The sequence below is a fragment of the Acomys russatus genome, chromosome 31 (genome assembly GCF_903995435.1).
Source record: "Acomys russatus chromosome 31, mAcoRus1.1, whole genome shotgun sequence".
Classification (NCBI taxonomy): Eukaryota; Metazoa; Chordata; class Mammalia; order Rodentia; family Muridae; genus Acomys; species Acomys russatus.
The window spans coordinates 9,007,772-9,022,683 of record NC_067167.1 but is presented as its reverse complement, the minus strand read 5'-3'; the positions used below and the strand labels follow the sequence as shown (position 1 = coordinate 9,022,683).

The following is a 14,912-nucleotide window of genomic DNA, read 5'->3' as shown; positions in this document are numbered from 1 at the left end:
TAAATTGACTTACATATAGCTCAGCTGATGACAGACAGCCCTGGTCCCTAGGGCTGAGGACGCGAGCTTGGTCCCTGAGACCCGCGTGGTAGATGGAGAGACTAACTTCTGGAAGTTGTCCCCTGACCTGTGCACAGCACGACCATGACATACATGTGCACACATGCACACACATAAATGAAAATGCAATAACAGTGCTCACAAGTCCTTACATAGGTGGTCCCTGCTACCACTGTAGAGAAAAGGCCGTTCTGTCAGACTCCATCTCTCCTTCCTCCCTTCACTCTGTGCTTAGCTCTGGGGAGTAGAAACCAAGGTGGCTTGTGGCATACAGTCAGTGAACTGTGTTAGGTTGGGAGTGGGGCATACTCAGTGGAAACATACTGCTTAGTGTGGACAAAGCCCCGGTGTTAAATCTGTAGCAAACCCAAACCCCCAAAGCTAACACCACAAACAAACAAACAGCACGCCCCCCCCCCCCCCAAACAGTGTTTCCCTCGCAGTGTTCCAAGCTGCAGGGGTATCTTGTAGCCATTTGGGCTCTGGTTAGGTAAGAGACAGCTGGTGTAGCCTTTTCAATTTCCTTTATCTTCTCTCAAAAGTGCTAGACAGGCCTAAATTAGGGCAGGTGAAATGAATGAGAAGAGCTGGTGTTCTTGCTCCATTTTGCCAGCCAGCAGCTTTAATTCTCTGGCGGGGCCTTAAGCTGCGGTGGGAAATATCCACCTGGGGCTCCTCGCCTGGGTGGGTAGGTGTGGGGAGTCTAGATAAGCCTTTTGGGGGGACCCACAGAAAATTGTGAGTGAGGCACACTAGTGAGGTCTCGAAATGGATCCGAGGCTAGGGCGGTGACTGCCACCATGTGGTTGCTGGGAATTGAACTCAGTACCTCTGGAAGAGCAGCCAGTGCTCTTAACCACTGAGCCATCTCTCCAGCCCCAACACTGTTGTAATAGATAATCCAGATCTAGTAAATTTAGAGTTTAAGGCTACCACTTTGATTTGTTTGGCTATCAAAATCCAGACCTATGAGCTTCTACTCTCAGCAGGGAGCCATGTGCTGGGGTTGTTGTCAGTTTCTCCATTGTCACTTGGTGGATACCACAGAGCCGCCACCAAGGTGGTCCAGAGGACTGAGAAGTACATGAGCAAAGGGAGAGGCCGCAGGAAGCTGTGGGATGGTATCCGATAGGCAGGAGAGAGGGTCACTGGTGGCCGTGGTGGATCCCAGAGGAGCTGCAGACAAGGGTAGACCTTAATCTCCTGGTCAGTGTGAACACTTAATCATGAGCCCAGCAGTGGTAAGAAACCACTAACTGTTGAGGTTATTTTTATATACCTGTGTTTCTTTCTCTTATTTTCTCTCTTAACCCGGCTATCGCACAAATAATTGAGACTCTTTTATATTTGTTTGGGCTTTACAACTCAATCTTGAGCAGGTTAAGTCTGTTCTGTTCTGTTCTGTTTTGTTTTGTTTGAGACAGGGTCTCTCTGTGTAGCCTTGGCTGTCCTGGACTCACTTTGTAGACCAGGCTGGCCTTGAACTCACAGCGATCCGCCTGCCTCTGTCTCCTGAGTGCTGGGATTACAGGCGTGCACCACCATGCCCAGCTTAAGTCTGTTCTTAACCCTCTCTGTTATCCTGACTCCATCTTTGCCAAAATCCCCAAGTTAACTTGCTTTTTAGTTTTTTCTTTGCTCCAACTGAATCTTCTTCATCTCTCCTGCACCGTGACTGAACCCCCAACTTCCTCCCTTAACTCCTCTTGCCCTGGCTGGCAGGAAGTCCAGCCCTATTCTCTCCCCTGCTCATTGATTGGCTGTAAGCTGCTTTATTGACATATCAGGGGACAGTTGGGGAGCAGAGTTTACACAACATTTAGACAGGAAATCAGCATTTGAACTACACAATAACCTTATGCCTGCCTACACTGTATCCTGGAGCAAACTTTGATGACAGCTGGTCCTCCAGAGGTTCCCCTGGGATTAATTAGAAGCACGGCCTTCTAAATGCTAAATATCTCTTCTATAGATATATTTATTTTTTATTATAAGATATATATGTATATATATATATATAGAGAGAGAGAGATAAAAATATATAAATTAAAATATATATTGTGGTCCAGAAGCCTGATTTGGTCACCACAATAGAGAAAGGCATGACATTTGATCTCAGTCTCCAGACTCAAGTCAGATTCAGCACCCTGGTGAAGGGGAGGCTGGGCCAGTTTGCTTCAAGGAAGCCTTCCACACCGCTGGAGGCTGTCCTGGAGAAGTGCCTCCAAGTCTTTCCACACACACTGGCATGTACTTGCTGCAGTGACGATGAGCAGAGCAAAAGACAGAACTAGACCTGATAGTCCCAGCTCCAGGCTCTGAGCTGCTGTTAACAGTGGAGGACCGCCGGGCGTGGTGGTGCACGCCTTTAATCCCAGCACTTGGGAAGCAGAGGCAGGCAGATTGCTATGAGTTTGAGAACAGCCTGGTCTACAAAGTGAGTCCAGGACAGCCAAGGCTACACAGAGAAACCCTGTCTTCAAAACAAAACAAAACCAAAAACCAACCAAACAAAACAAAAAATCCCAACAAAACAGTGGAGGACCTTCATTGCAGCTGTTGGCTCCCCTTCCCAGACCTGCCTTGTGTAGTCTGGTAAAGAAAATGAAATTTGGGCCAAGGTTGAAGTCACAAGCGGATGCTGTAGCCTGCAGATCCATGCACTGCCTGCTTTCTGAGTTGAGTCATAAGTGGAATAGTGTTTCCGCTAGCTGCCTGCACCCCCAGTGGCCCTCTGACCACAAAGTGAAGGCTACACAGTAGCTAAGGCCAAGTGAGGCCAAGTGGGAACCACTGACTTTTCTTTCCCTACTGGGATAACAGGTCAGAGGGCACTGCAGGGCCTTGCTGTGATGAATGCTCTCCATGAAGACTTGAAAACACAGGTTCATTCCCTTGTGTGTATAACATCCCTGTTGGGTGCTAGAGGAGGCAGCTTCATCTTAGCGAGCGATTTTGGGTTATTGTGCGTTTCATCTGATGGGGACTTAAATTTCAACTGGAAAGGAGTGGTGTATGCATGGGCGGGGGCGAAATCAACCTTGCCCCTGGCTTCCGTGTCTGCCAAATACCGTTTCTCTGTACCAGAAGTAGTTCGTGTTATGAGGCACGGCCCATTGTATTCCAGCATGCGTTAGACATATTCCCTGGTTCCCCTCACCTTCTGTTCCACAGTGCTGCCCTGTCTGCTTTCTGCTTGCTGTAGTGGCTGTGCGCTTTGTACCCTCCATAGACTGGAGGGAGGGGAGCTTAGCCAGGTGCAGGTGAGTGCACTACAGCACAGGGTCTGGGCAGGCGGTGAGTGCACAGCCACTGAACACACCTGGGACCAATTTCAGAGAACTGGTTCGGTTTATTGGAGGAGGGGTATTTATTCCCCTAGGGAGGTGGCCAGGGTCTCTGGGGGCAAGGTTTGTGTGGCCGGGTACCACTGGCCAAGGCACGGGTGTTGGAAGATGCTGCATTTGCGTACTCAGGGAATGTAGTGTCCAGGGTCGGGTGGTGTGTGTGTGTGTGTGTGTGTGTAACCTTATAAGGTCAAACAAGAGTGAAACCTGGTAACTGTCAGGGTAATAAATTCTTACTAGGGTTGATGGTTTTGCGGAGCGGGTTTTGTGGTGCTAGGTTGGGAGAGGGGAGGTGGCCAACTCCTGCCATCTTCCTGTTTGTGGTATCTAGGGTTGAAGCTCCCTCAGCCCTTCCATCCCTGGGCCGTATGGTCCCACACTACAGGGTGCGATTCTGGATGAGTGGAGGTGCTGTGCCCCCCTCCCCCCTGGTATCTAGATCAGTTAACTCCCTAAGCCTTATCAAGCGCAGTAGAGCTGCCCGGGCCCCCTTTCTGGTTCATGCACTGTGATTTTGCCTCATTTTCACTTTATCTTCTCCAGCTTGGAACAATTCAATCTGTAGGCTCTCTCCTCTCCAAGGAGAGACTCCAGGAGGTAAAGCCATCCTGCTATCTGCTTTTCCCAGTGTGCCTCAGTTCTGGCAAAGAACAATGACGCTGCCTGTTCTGAGGAAACTTCTGGACTTCTGTTCTCATGGTAGCTCCCATTCTCAGAGCTGGGGGGGAAATGTGATTTCAGCAGTCTGCTCTCACTTCCGGCCCCCAACCCCACCCCTGCCCCCTCCTGCCCCCTCCGCACCGGTGTAAGGAAAAGTCTTCAGCTGCAAGCCATGTGATAGTCACCACCTTCCCAGTGGCCACGAGGGGAAACCGACTGCAGCCTCAGTGAGGTGCAGCGGCAGCTCAGCGGCTCATTGGAGCTTACCTGGCTGTGGATGCTCCGACCCAGCACAGGCAGCTGGCGTCTGTGCATCCTTTGTTATAGCTAATGATTTCCATCACTTCTGTTCCTTACAGAAGTCTCCGTGCACTTACAGTGCTGCTCACGGGCCACTAAACTTGCCCTTCATTTCAAATTTATCTGTGTTCCCCACGGGGATCTTGCCTGTTCAGTACTCCACAGACGTTCTCTCTGACCCTCAGTTAGGGACATATTAACAAACGCTAAAGGCTATAGAGGTTTACGGGGGACAAGACGGGTAAGGTCTACAGGGGACAAGAGGGGTCAGCTCTGTTGCTCATGGACTGAGCATAGCATTCAGAATTTGGGCCTGAAGACAAATTAGAGCCCCAAAGACCTCAAGTTTCTGTCTTAAGTCCCTGGGTGAGTGTGTGGTGAGATTAATTTAAGATTCCAGTTTTGAGCCACTGCTGGTCAATGTGCACATCTCCTAACCAGGGATAAAGGGGATGAACTGAGGCAAGTCAGTCTTCCATACCACAGTGTGTATGGGTGTGGATGTGTGTGTACATATGTGTGTGTGCGTGAGTGCATGTGTGTATAGCTCTGTTTGCAAGCATATTTTGTATGCGCACGTATCTGCAAATATGTGCCAGTTTGGGTGTGTTTGTGTTTGTGTATTTGTATGTATTTTTGTGTGTGCATGTTTTCATATGCTTGCATGCTTTTGTGTATATGGTATGTGCATGTGTGCCTTTGTTTATGTGTGCATGTTAGTATGTGCATACATTTACATGCACGGGGGCATATGTGCACATTTGTACTTTGTGTACATGTTTGTGTGACTCTGAGTGCATGTGCTATGTGCATGTGTTTGTGTGTGTTTGTATTTACATGTGTGTGCCCTTCTTTGTATATGTGTTTGTGTTTCAGCAAGTGTGCAATTGTGAAAGTGTGCAATGTGTGGATGTGTTTGTACATGTAGGTGTGCGCACATGTGTGTGCACATGTGTTTTTGTGTATATGTATTTGTAGTTGTGTCTTTATGTGCATGAATGTTTGAGTGTATGCATATATATATTTATAATTGCATGCTTATGTGCAAATAAGTGTATGTTTTTGTCAGCACACATGCATGTGTATGCATGCATGTTTTAGTGCATGTATATGTTTCTGTACTTGAGTGCATATTTGTGTGTTTTAATATATATGTGTGTACTTGTGCATCTTTGTGTTTGTGTGGGTGTATTTATGTGTAAATGTTTGTGTGTATGCACATATGTGTGCATGTGTTCTTATGTGTGAGCAGCTTGTACATGTATGTACTTTTGAGTATAGGTGCACAAATATCCTTATGTGTTCCCTTGTATGCATATACTTATTTCTTCATGTATATTTGTGTCACATGTTTGTATATGCACGTGCGCGTGATTGTGTGTGTTAGTTTCTGTGTGCGCTTCTGTTTCCTGTGTATGCCTGTGTGCTTGTGTATGCATGTGTTGTGTTTGTATTTGTCTGTGTATTTGCACGTTCTCATACATTTTTTGTGTGTGCGTGGACCTGTTTGCCCACACATATATTCATGTACATATGTGTGTGCATGTGTGAAGGACTTCTGTTGGGAATGGCACATTCCAGTAGTCTCCGTTACGTGTGTTTATGTGTATGGATACATGTGGTGGGCTGCTTATGGAAAATGCTGCACTCTAGTGGTCTTTCCATGGCAGCGTAGCAAGGTCGCTTTTGGGAATCCAAACATCTCCACTCCTGCTCCTTGAGCTTAATGGCTGCCTCTTCGCCTGTTTCTCCACAGCCTGCCTGTCCCTGGGCACAGGGAGGCTACTCGTGGGCAGACAAGACTCTCAAGCACAGCCTAAAACCCGGTCACCTTAAAGAAATCCCATTGGCCTTTGGGCCTTTGGCTCCACATCTTCAGGCCTCCCTTAGTTTGCCAAAGCTTTATTTTTCCTGTACGTAGCACGTGTGGCTGTGGAGACCCACTTTAGCCCAGCAGGGAGGGTGCGCACATCTTCCATGTTGCCAGGGCAGTGCGTGATCTCCGCTGGCAGCTGAATAGTGCCTCGGACATTTCTTTCCATTAAGGAGATTCCATCTAGAGCAACCAGCTGTTCAGTCTCAGCCTGGCTCTGGTTTCCCAGATGATTCTAATGTAGCAGCTGGTCAGGACAGCCCTTGAGCCTGGGAACACAGGAGTGACGTAGCAATTGAAAAAAAAAATGCTAAGATTGACGGTTTCCAGCAGCATCTAGAGGCTTCTTCTAAAGTGAGTGCTGGCCAGCCAGGATTCTCCTCCACCTTGCTTGAATGAGATGATAGAAATCAGACTGTGGCTGGGGATGCTCATGGGGCCTCTAATACAGGTCAGCAGGGTCACTGCATCTGGGAGCAGGAGTTGGAATCACACAGATGGGTTCGAATTCTGGCTCTGCTCTGCCCTGTAACCTTGGCCGTGCTGTCAGCCTTGCAGAACCTCAGCTTTTCTTCTTTAAAGGAAGCTACTACGTGTTGTGAAGGGGTTGGGGCGAGGGGGCCTGAAATAGCCTCACGAGCCAGTTGAGTTGGGATGCAGGCTGGTGCTTAGTGCTTTCCTGAGATTGGCACGGAGGCAGCTTCACCTCTGAGAAACCACCATAGTGATCTCTCAGTGGAGCTGGTTTTAGATTTGATTTTTTTTTTTTTTCTTTCTCTTTCTCCTTGAATAAAAGGCCTCGGAGCAGAGAGTTTGAGTGTCCACCTGAGTGTATTTGAATTCCAGGGCTCCCTGCACTAATTTCTGTAGGTTGAAGTCTCAGAGCTGTTGGAGGGAAGGGGACTGATGTAGCCCACCCTTGCCTGATGCCCATGAGGATTGTGTATTACAGTTCTCCAGAGTCACACACAGAACTTATGAAATGAATTTCCATATATATCCATAAATATATATTCTGTTTTGTTTTGTTTTATTTTTTGAGACAGGGTTTCTCTGTGTAGCCTTGGCTGTCCTGGACTTACTTTATAGACCAGATCCGCCTGCCTCTGCCTCCCAAGTGCTGGCTGGGATTAAAGGCGTATGCCACCATGCCCAGCATATAAATATATATTATCTATCTATCTATCTATCTATCTATCTATCTATCTATCTATCTATGAGATTTATTGGACTAATTTACAGGCTGCAGACCAGCTAATCCAACAATGGCTGGCTGTGAACGGAAAGTCCCAAGAATCCAGTAGTTGTGCAGTCCCACAAGGCAGGGTGGCTCAGCTGCTCTTCTGTAAATGTTGGAATCCCGAAGAAGCAGGCTCCCGTGCCAGTGGAGGAATGGATGTGCTGGTAAAGCAAGGACAAGCAGGCAGACAGCAAAACTCCTTTCTTCCGTGAACGGTGTAGGCTTCCAGCCGAAGGTGTGGGCCAGAGTAGAGGTGTGTCTTCCCACTTCGTGATCCGGATCAAAGCCTGTGTCTTCCTGCCTCGAGATCTGGCTCACAGGCGTGCCCTCCGTTTCTGGATTGTAGTTCATTGCAGATGTGGTCAAGTTGACAACCAACAGTAGCCATCACAGACTGGTTGATAATGACCTGTTTTGTTTTGAAATTTGAGCCGTGGTTTCTATCCCAGGCCTGCTTTAAGCTCACTCATAGCCGAGGATGGCCTAACCCTCCTGTTTCTTGAGGGACAGGATTCAGATGTGTTCTAGCACACCCGTTTATGTGGTTCTGGGGATCGGACCCTGGGCCTAGGGTATGCTAGGCAAACATTCTATTGATGGAGTTTCATCCGAAGCCCATTGAGGCCATTTGTAAAGTCCAGGGCTCCAGTGTCAGAATCAAGAGAAATAACCCGTAGAAAATGGATGAAGTAGAAATCACATACACAGAGGCATATATACCAAAGCAGGCTTTGCCATAGCTCATCTCAAAGTTTAAAAGACTGGACAGTGTGTGTGTGTGTGTGTGTGTGTGTGAGAGAGAGAGAGAGAGAGAGAGAGAGAGAGAGAGAGAGAGAGAGAGAGAGAGAGAGAGAGAGAGTGTGTGTGTGTGTGTAGAGGTTCAAAGATGACGTCATGTACCATTCTCCATTACCACTTATTTTATTGAAGCAGGGTCTCCCACTGCCTCCAGCTCAGCCAGCTCACCAGGCTGTTGAGGAAAGCCCCGCATTTCTGTATAATTTTGGGAGTGTGGCACACCTGCTCAGCTTTTACATGGATGCGGATGATCCAAATTCCAGCCCTCGCGTCCACACAGCAAACACTTTATACACGGAGACCCTTTTCCCAGCCCGAGACTGGGCATCCGTTATACATGAGGTCTTTAGAGAATTTGTACCTGAAACTTTAATAACTCAGTCCGACGACTGTGTTATCATTTCCTGTGTGTGCAAAGGTTGTTTATACTGAGAACACAGACTGGGTTTTAGAGAGTTGATAAGAGATAATAGGTTTAGAATAATAGGCTGAAAAGATAGCTCGGCAGTTAAGAACGTGGACTACTCTCGTAGGGGGTACTCACGCTGGGCAGCTCACAACTTCTTGTAATCCCAGCCATGGTGGCTCTGATGCCTCTGCCCTCCAAAGGCTACACACTCATGTGCATATGCCCTCAGACAGACAGATCCAAACACACACACACACCCTTAAAAATAAATATTTTTAAACATTACTGTTTTCTTGTATTTGGGAAAGTTAAAATTTGAACCAGAGTTAGGCAAAAGAAGAAAGAATTAAAACACATAGCTGGAAGTTGAATGTGAAAAAAGAAGGGGTGTGGCCGGGGTGGTGGCACACACCTTTAATCCCAGCACTCGGGAGGCAGAGGCAGGTGGATCTCTGTGAGTTCAAGGCCAGCCTGGTCTACAGAGTGAGTCCAGAACAGCCAAGAGTACACAGGGAAACCCTGAATTGAAAAACAAAGAAGGGGAAAAAAAAAAAAAAAAAAAAAAAAGAAAAGAAAAGAAAAAGAAAGGAGGAAGGCTGTGGCTGAATCGGTGGGACATCATGCATGTCCAAACCTACTAGCGACACACAGCTTCATAAACGATGGTGTGCCAGCCAGTAGTGTAAGTCCCTGAGGACCACCACAAATAATTCTCATAATCGTGTCTGAGCCTCTCACCACTCTTTCCCTATTCTTTGTGCCACAGATCTATGAATCCATTTTAGTTTAAAGCAGTAAATATCACCACAGCAATATGCACAACCCCATTTCTGAAACAGCGCGACTGTGATATTCCTCAGCTACAGAAGGATTGGGCTCTGCCGCAAGATCGGACAAAACGGAAGATTGCGTGGCGTGGAAATACGGGGCTTAGTTCGGGAAATGGCATCTCAGGATGGATTTCACACCCAATCTCAATGTCACTGTGCTCATGGGCAGCATTCATCGAGTAACTGTCAAATCTGCTCCTGGCGAGGGAAATCACAGGCGCACGCACAGCTGCGGCGGAAGCTGCCGACTCAAATTCTAAGTGGGTAAAACCATGGCGAAGCTACCTCCGGAATCAGAAGACCCAGTGAGGCCGTTAGAGCCTGCGGTGTGTGCTCTGCCCGAGGCCCCTTCCGGGTGACCCCCCATGTTGTCTTTTGAGTAACTTGTGTGTGCTAACCAGGGCCCTGCCACCAGCTTCCCCTTAGAGATAGGCTGAGGAATTATAGTGGAATGTTTACTCCTCTTATACAAGGAGAGAGTCTCTTAAAAGCACCCCGGGGGCCTGAGGTCAAGCTCAGGTAGGTGTTGCTTTCCAGGATGCGTCCATTTTTTCTTGATTAAAAGTAAGACCGTTCTCAGGTGTGAAATCAGTCCTGAGATGTCATTTATTGAACTGAGCCCAGGATGCAAACATCCATGTAACTTTGTGTGTGTGTGTGTGTGTGTGTGTGTGTGTGTGTGTGCGCGTGTGCATGCGCGCGTGCGCACCTATGTGTGTATTTGTGTGAGTGTGTGCATGTGTATGCACAAGTGCATGTAGAGATTAGGGGTCAAGCTCAGGTGTTTTATTGAGGTGTCTGTTTTTTTCTTTCTTTCTTGTTTTGAGACAGAGGCTGGCACTGGCCTTTGGCTTAGCAATATAGCGTAGCTGGTCAGCCAGCAATGCCCCGCCCCCCAGGGGTCGGCCTGCCTCTGCCCTCCAACTACTGGGATTACAAGCATGCGTCATCCACGTCTGGCTTCTGGGGATCAAACTGGGGTCTCATGGCTTGCACCACAAGCCCATTAGCTGACTCTGCGTTTTAAGGACGAGAGAGCCTTTGGGGGAGAGTGCTAGAGAGATGGATCAGAGGTTAAGAGCACTGGCTGTTCTTTGAAATGTCCTTAGTTCAAGTCCCAGCAACCACACGGTGGCTCACAACCATCTATAATGAGATCTGATGCCCTCTCCTGGCGTGCAGGTGTACATGCAGGAAGAATACTGTATAAGTAATAAATAAATCTTAAAAAAAGAAAGAAAGAAAAAGGACGTTTCTTTGGAATGTTTTCCTACTCTCTGAGGTAGAATGTGTCTTAAAGGGCTCATTTTTTGAACAAAGGGAAATCAAATCAGCATTAATTCTTTCTCACGAGAGAATTCTCTCACTATTCTCAGTTGTGCCTCTGTAATGGCACAAGGGGCTCCACACCACAGTGAAATCTGGGAAGGGTTTCAGGGGGTCACCTGCCCCACCCTTTATTTTATGCATGAGGTCCAGGCAGCTTGCCACTATCAGTGACCAGGGAGTGGGTGACAGCTTTCTGACATCTAACCTTTGTAGCCTCTCCAGTCTCAGCTGCCCCTGGTTCTTTATTTGGCTCGCCAGCTGGGCTTGTGATCATTTGCCGCCTTGATCTGTTTTGATATGTAGAAAATTGCTCAGTCTTTGGTATACGGTCAGAGGTAGCCAGAGTTACTGTGCTGCAGAGGCGCGGGGCGGCCGTAGATGGGGAACAAGGGCACTGTCACCCCGACTTCGCTTGTAACCGAGGATGAGGTGTCCGGGGCACAGCTGAATGGCTCATGGTGATTGTTTTTGGCCTTTTAGAACAGAAGACTCCATAACAGACGATGACAAGAGGAGGTACGTGCGCTGGCTGTCACGGCCGGTTTGACGTGAGTGGTTTTGACCGTGGCACACGGGTGTGACCCATACTAGCACAGGATGGTAGCGCAGATTCTGTCTGGTGGCAGGCTGGAAGGGACACGCAATCTGAAAAGATGGCAGCCCAGACTGAGGGTCTTGTGCTCTGTCCTGTGACTATGGCTCTGGGCCACTCCTGTCCCTGAGCTGACTTCCCTTCCTCCCCCCTCCACTTCCTGTTCCTCTCACTCTTCCCCAGGTCCGTTCTCCTCCGCTCTGCACTCCGGGGCCCTCCCTCTCACACCACACACGTCTTTCCCTATGAGAAAGTGATTTTCGTGCCTAATACCACAGGGACCGCGGCATCTGTCATAAGCGGTGATTGACACCTGTCCCATATTACTCACTACATCACTATAGTTACCTAGCTCACTTCTTTGCTTGCTCATTACAAGCAAAATATTTGAACATTTTACTGACTTAACACAGCTATTTTTTTCCCCCAAAGCTTCCTTTTAACACAGAGAGACAAGAACTTTCAAAAAGTCATGAGTTATCTTTATGATCGTATAGTTGTGTGGAGTGGTCCCTGCCTCAGTTTTTGATGCTTCTCTCCCTCCAGCACCCTTTAAACTGATCTCATTTCTCTTTTGAAAGAAACTATGGAGGAGTGTATGTTGGCCTGCCCTCTGAAGCTGTCAGTATGGTGTCTAGTCAAGCAAAGACAGTACAGAAAAGTAAGCAAGGGTTATATGGAACTATTTCCTAAAAAGAAAAAAAAAAAAATGAGTGTGTATGTGTGTATGTGTGTGCATGTGTATGTGTGTATGTGCGTGCGTGCATGTGTGTGCACATGCATGTGTGTCTGCATGTATGTGTGTGTGCATGTGTGTGTGTGGTATATGGATGGGTGTGGGCTTTTGTGTGTGTGTGTGTGGGTATCTGTGTGCGGTGTGTGTCTATGTATGTGTGTGGCTGAGTATTTGTGTGTGCATGCATGAGTGTGTGTGTGCATGCATGCACTTATGGGTGTGCAGGTTCACACACATGTGAAGTATGTGCATGTGTGCATGTGTGTGCACATGCGTGTGTGTCTGCATGTATGTGTGTGCATGTGTGTGCATGTGTGTGCGTGGTATATGGATGGGTGTGGGCTTGTGTGTGTGTGTGTGTGTGTGTGGGTATCTGTGTGTGGTGTGTTTCTATGTATATGTGTGCGCATGCATGAGTGTGTGTGTGCATGCATGCATTTATGGATGTGCAGGTTCACATGCATGTGAAGGTCAGAGAAGAGGCTCTGGTGGTCCTCGGGAGCTGGCCTCCCCCATTGTGGAGACAGGGCCTCTCACCGACTTGGGCCTTGGCGAGTCCTGTCATCTGGCTGGCCAGCAAGCCCAGAGGCCTGCCAATCTTTGCTTCCTCAGCACCAGGGTTACAAGTGCATGCCACCATGCTAGGCGTCCTTTGTAAAATGTGACTTTGGGGGCTCGAACTCAGGTCATCCTGCTTGCTCAGCAGGCACTTTGCCTTACCTACTGAGCTATCTCCGTGGTCTCAAAAAGCTATGCAATTCATATTTTCCATTTGCCTGACTTAACCTACCTGATCCGCAGTGGCAGCGAGCCACGTGTGAACTATTTGTTCCTTGTCACTGTTTCTCAAAATTGCCACCCACATGTTAAAAGGGACTTCCGCCAAAGCCCAATTCACTCGGAGGTTGGTTGCAAATTGGGATTTTTATTTGTGTGTATGCGCCATAGATACTCTTAATTTCTTGTTAACTTCAGCGCTGATGGGTGTGAAATGGGAAGCCAGCGTTTAAACAAGGCAATGGAGTGTTTGTGAACGTGGGCTGCACTTCCGTAGCCGGAAGTGTGGTGATGACAGTAAAAAGGAAGTGCTCACAAAGCTGTGTCACATTATGATTTGGATGAGCGTGTGTGTGTGTGTGTGTGTGTGTGTGTGTGTGTGTGTGTGACTATTGGTAGCCTTTGGGAAACTATAATGTGCTTTTAAAAAGCCGAACACTAACTGTTATTCATTTTCTCTCTAAGATTAGAGGAAGACAAAGCGGTGATGGCTGGATACCCGAGAGGTACGGTGTGTTTTCCCGAATTGTCTCCTGTACTGACCCTTGACGACAAAGAAGGCTTGTGATTTCTGTGTGTGTCTCCCGGAGCCCTGGAATCCCAGGATGAGAGTCTCCTCCTGCAACTGGAGGGCTTCTTTGTACAGAGACCGGCCCGTCACCTTCCCAGCTTCAATGGTCTCACTTCATTCTTTCCCAAACGCAGCAGAATTCGCTTAGTAAGAGAGCCAGACGCAAGCCTGCCTGCAAACGCCAGGGCTTGCCAAAGCCTGGGAGGGCTCAGGACTTGAAATGACAGACAGATGGGAGACCTCAGGTGGAGACGCCAGCCAGGAATCAGATTAGGGCACAACACACAGTGCGTAGCTGGAGGTTCGGGGGAGATAAGTCTGTAGTGGAACACCAGTGGGGACGGACAGTCTTTCTGGTCTACACAGGAGCAGACATGTGGGTTCCATGGTGCAGTCCGTGTTTGGCTCTTCACTGTGTGCCGGCTTTGCCAAACACACCTAGCCTCTTAAGAAACCTCCCTTTTCCGAGAGAGCCCGTTCTCTGTTCGAAGTCAAACGTTAGGCTTGAATTCAGGCTCTTCCGCTGGCTGGCTGAGCAGGTTCCTTTTCTCTCGTCGTCTCAGTTTTATAATCTGTAGAATGGACGTAAGGGTTGTTGTTGGGATTAAAGGAAACCAGCGGTAGCTTTTCCTTTCATCGCTGCCCTCGTCCTCTTTCTCCTTTCTTACTCTTTCTCTCCCTCCTCCCCCACTTTTTCGTCCCCCTCCCCCTAATCATCTCCTTCTAGAACCCAGACTCTAGCAAACCGGAAACAAAAGTTCTTTGCTATTGAAGCCACCTCTTGTCCCGGGGTCCGTGCTGGAGTTGGTGTGTGGATGGGGTGGGTTCGTGCGTGGAGCAGGCTGACAGAGGCAGGTGGAGAAGTTTCCCCGCCGGAGGGTTGCAGCTCCTCAGAGAGGCAGCATGGAGGTTTAGGCTGGAGTCCCCACCAGCAGCAGCTCTTGAAAATTCACCAAGGATGATGATGATGGTGATGATCAGGATGATGATTGGGATGATCGGGATGATTTTTTGGTTTTTTGAGACAGGGTTTCTCTGTGTAGCCTTGGCTGTCCTGAACTCACTTTGTAGACCAGACTGGCCTCGAACTTACAGCGATCCGCCTGCCTCTGCCTCCCAAGTGCTGGGATTAAAGGTGTGCGCCACCATGCCCTGCCTCACCAAGGATTTTTAAAGTCTAGTATTTGAATAGAGTGAATCCCCCTCCCCACATAGAATTCCCCGGGGTTGCTGTCACTTGGTCCCTTTTGGAAGTCTGGGTGCGATCTGCTTTTTTGTGTCAGCTGAGCTGGTGGGACGCCAGCCTGTACTCTCACCTCCTCCCTCTCTTAGAAAGAGGAAGTGTCTCACAAGTGTAAGAACTGATCGGAAGAGGTGCTCCATAGATTCA

The 14,912-nt window shown here is 48.3% G+C and overlaps 1 protein-coding gene across 1 annotated transcript in view; it reads left to right on the top strand.

Annotated features, from left to right (window-relative positions):
- C31H12orf75 (chromosome 31 C12orf75 homolog) overlaps positions 1 to 13,457 on the top strand; it is a 38,337-nt gene extending 24,880 nt beyond the window's left edge. The window contains exons 3-5 of the mRNA XM_051139772.1: positions 11,327 to 11,362; positions 12,020 to 12,099; positions 13,417 to 13,457. Of these exons, the coding sequence (XP_050995729.1) occupies positions 11,327 to 11,362; positions 12,020 to 12,099; positions 13,417 to 13,421 (121 nt within the window). The 3' untranslated portion in view covers positions 13,422 to 13,457. The remainder of the gene's footprint in view (positions 1 to 11,326; positions 11,363 to 12,019; positions 12,100 to 13,416) is intronic.
- The last annotated feature ends 1,455 nt before the right edge of the window (positions 13,458 to 14,912 follow it).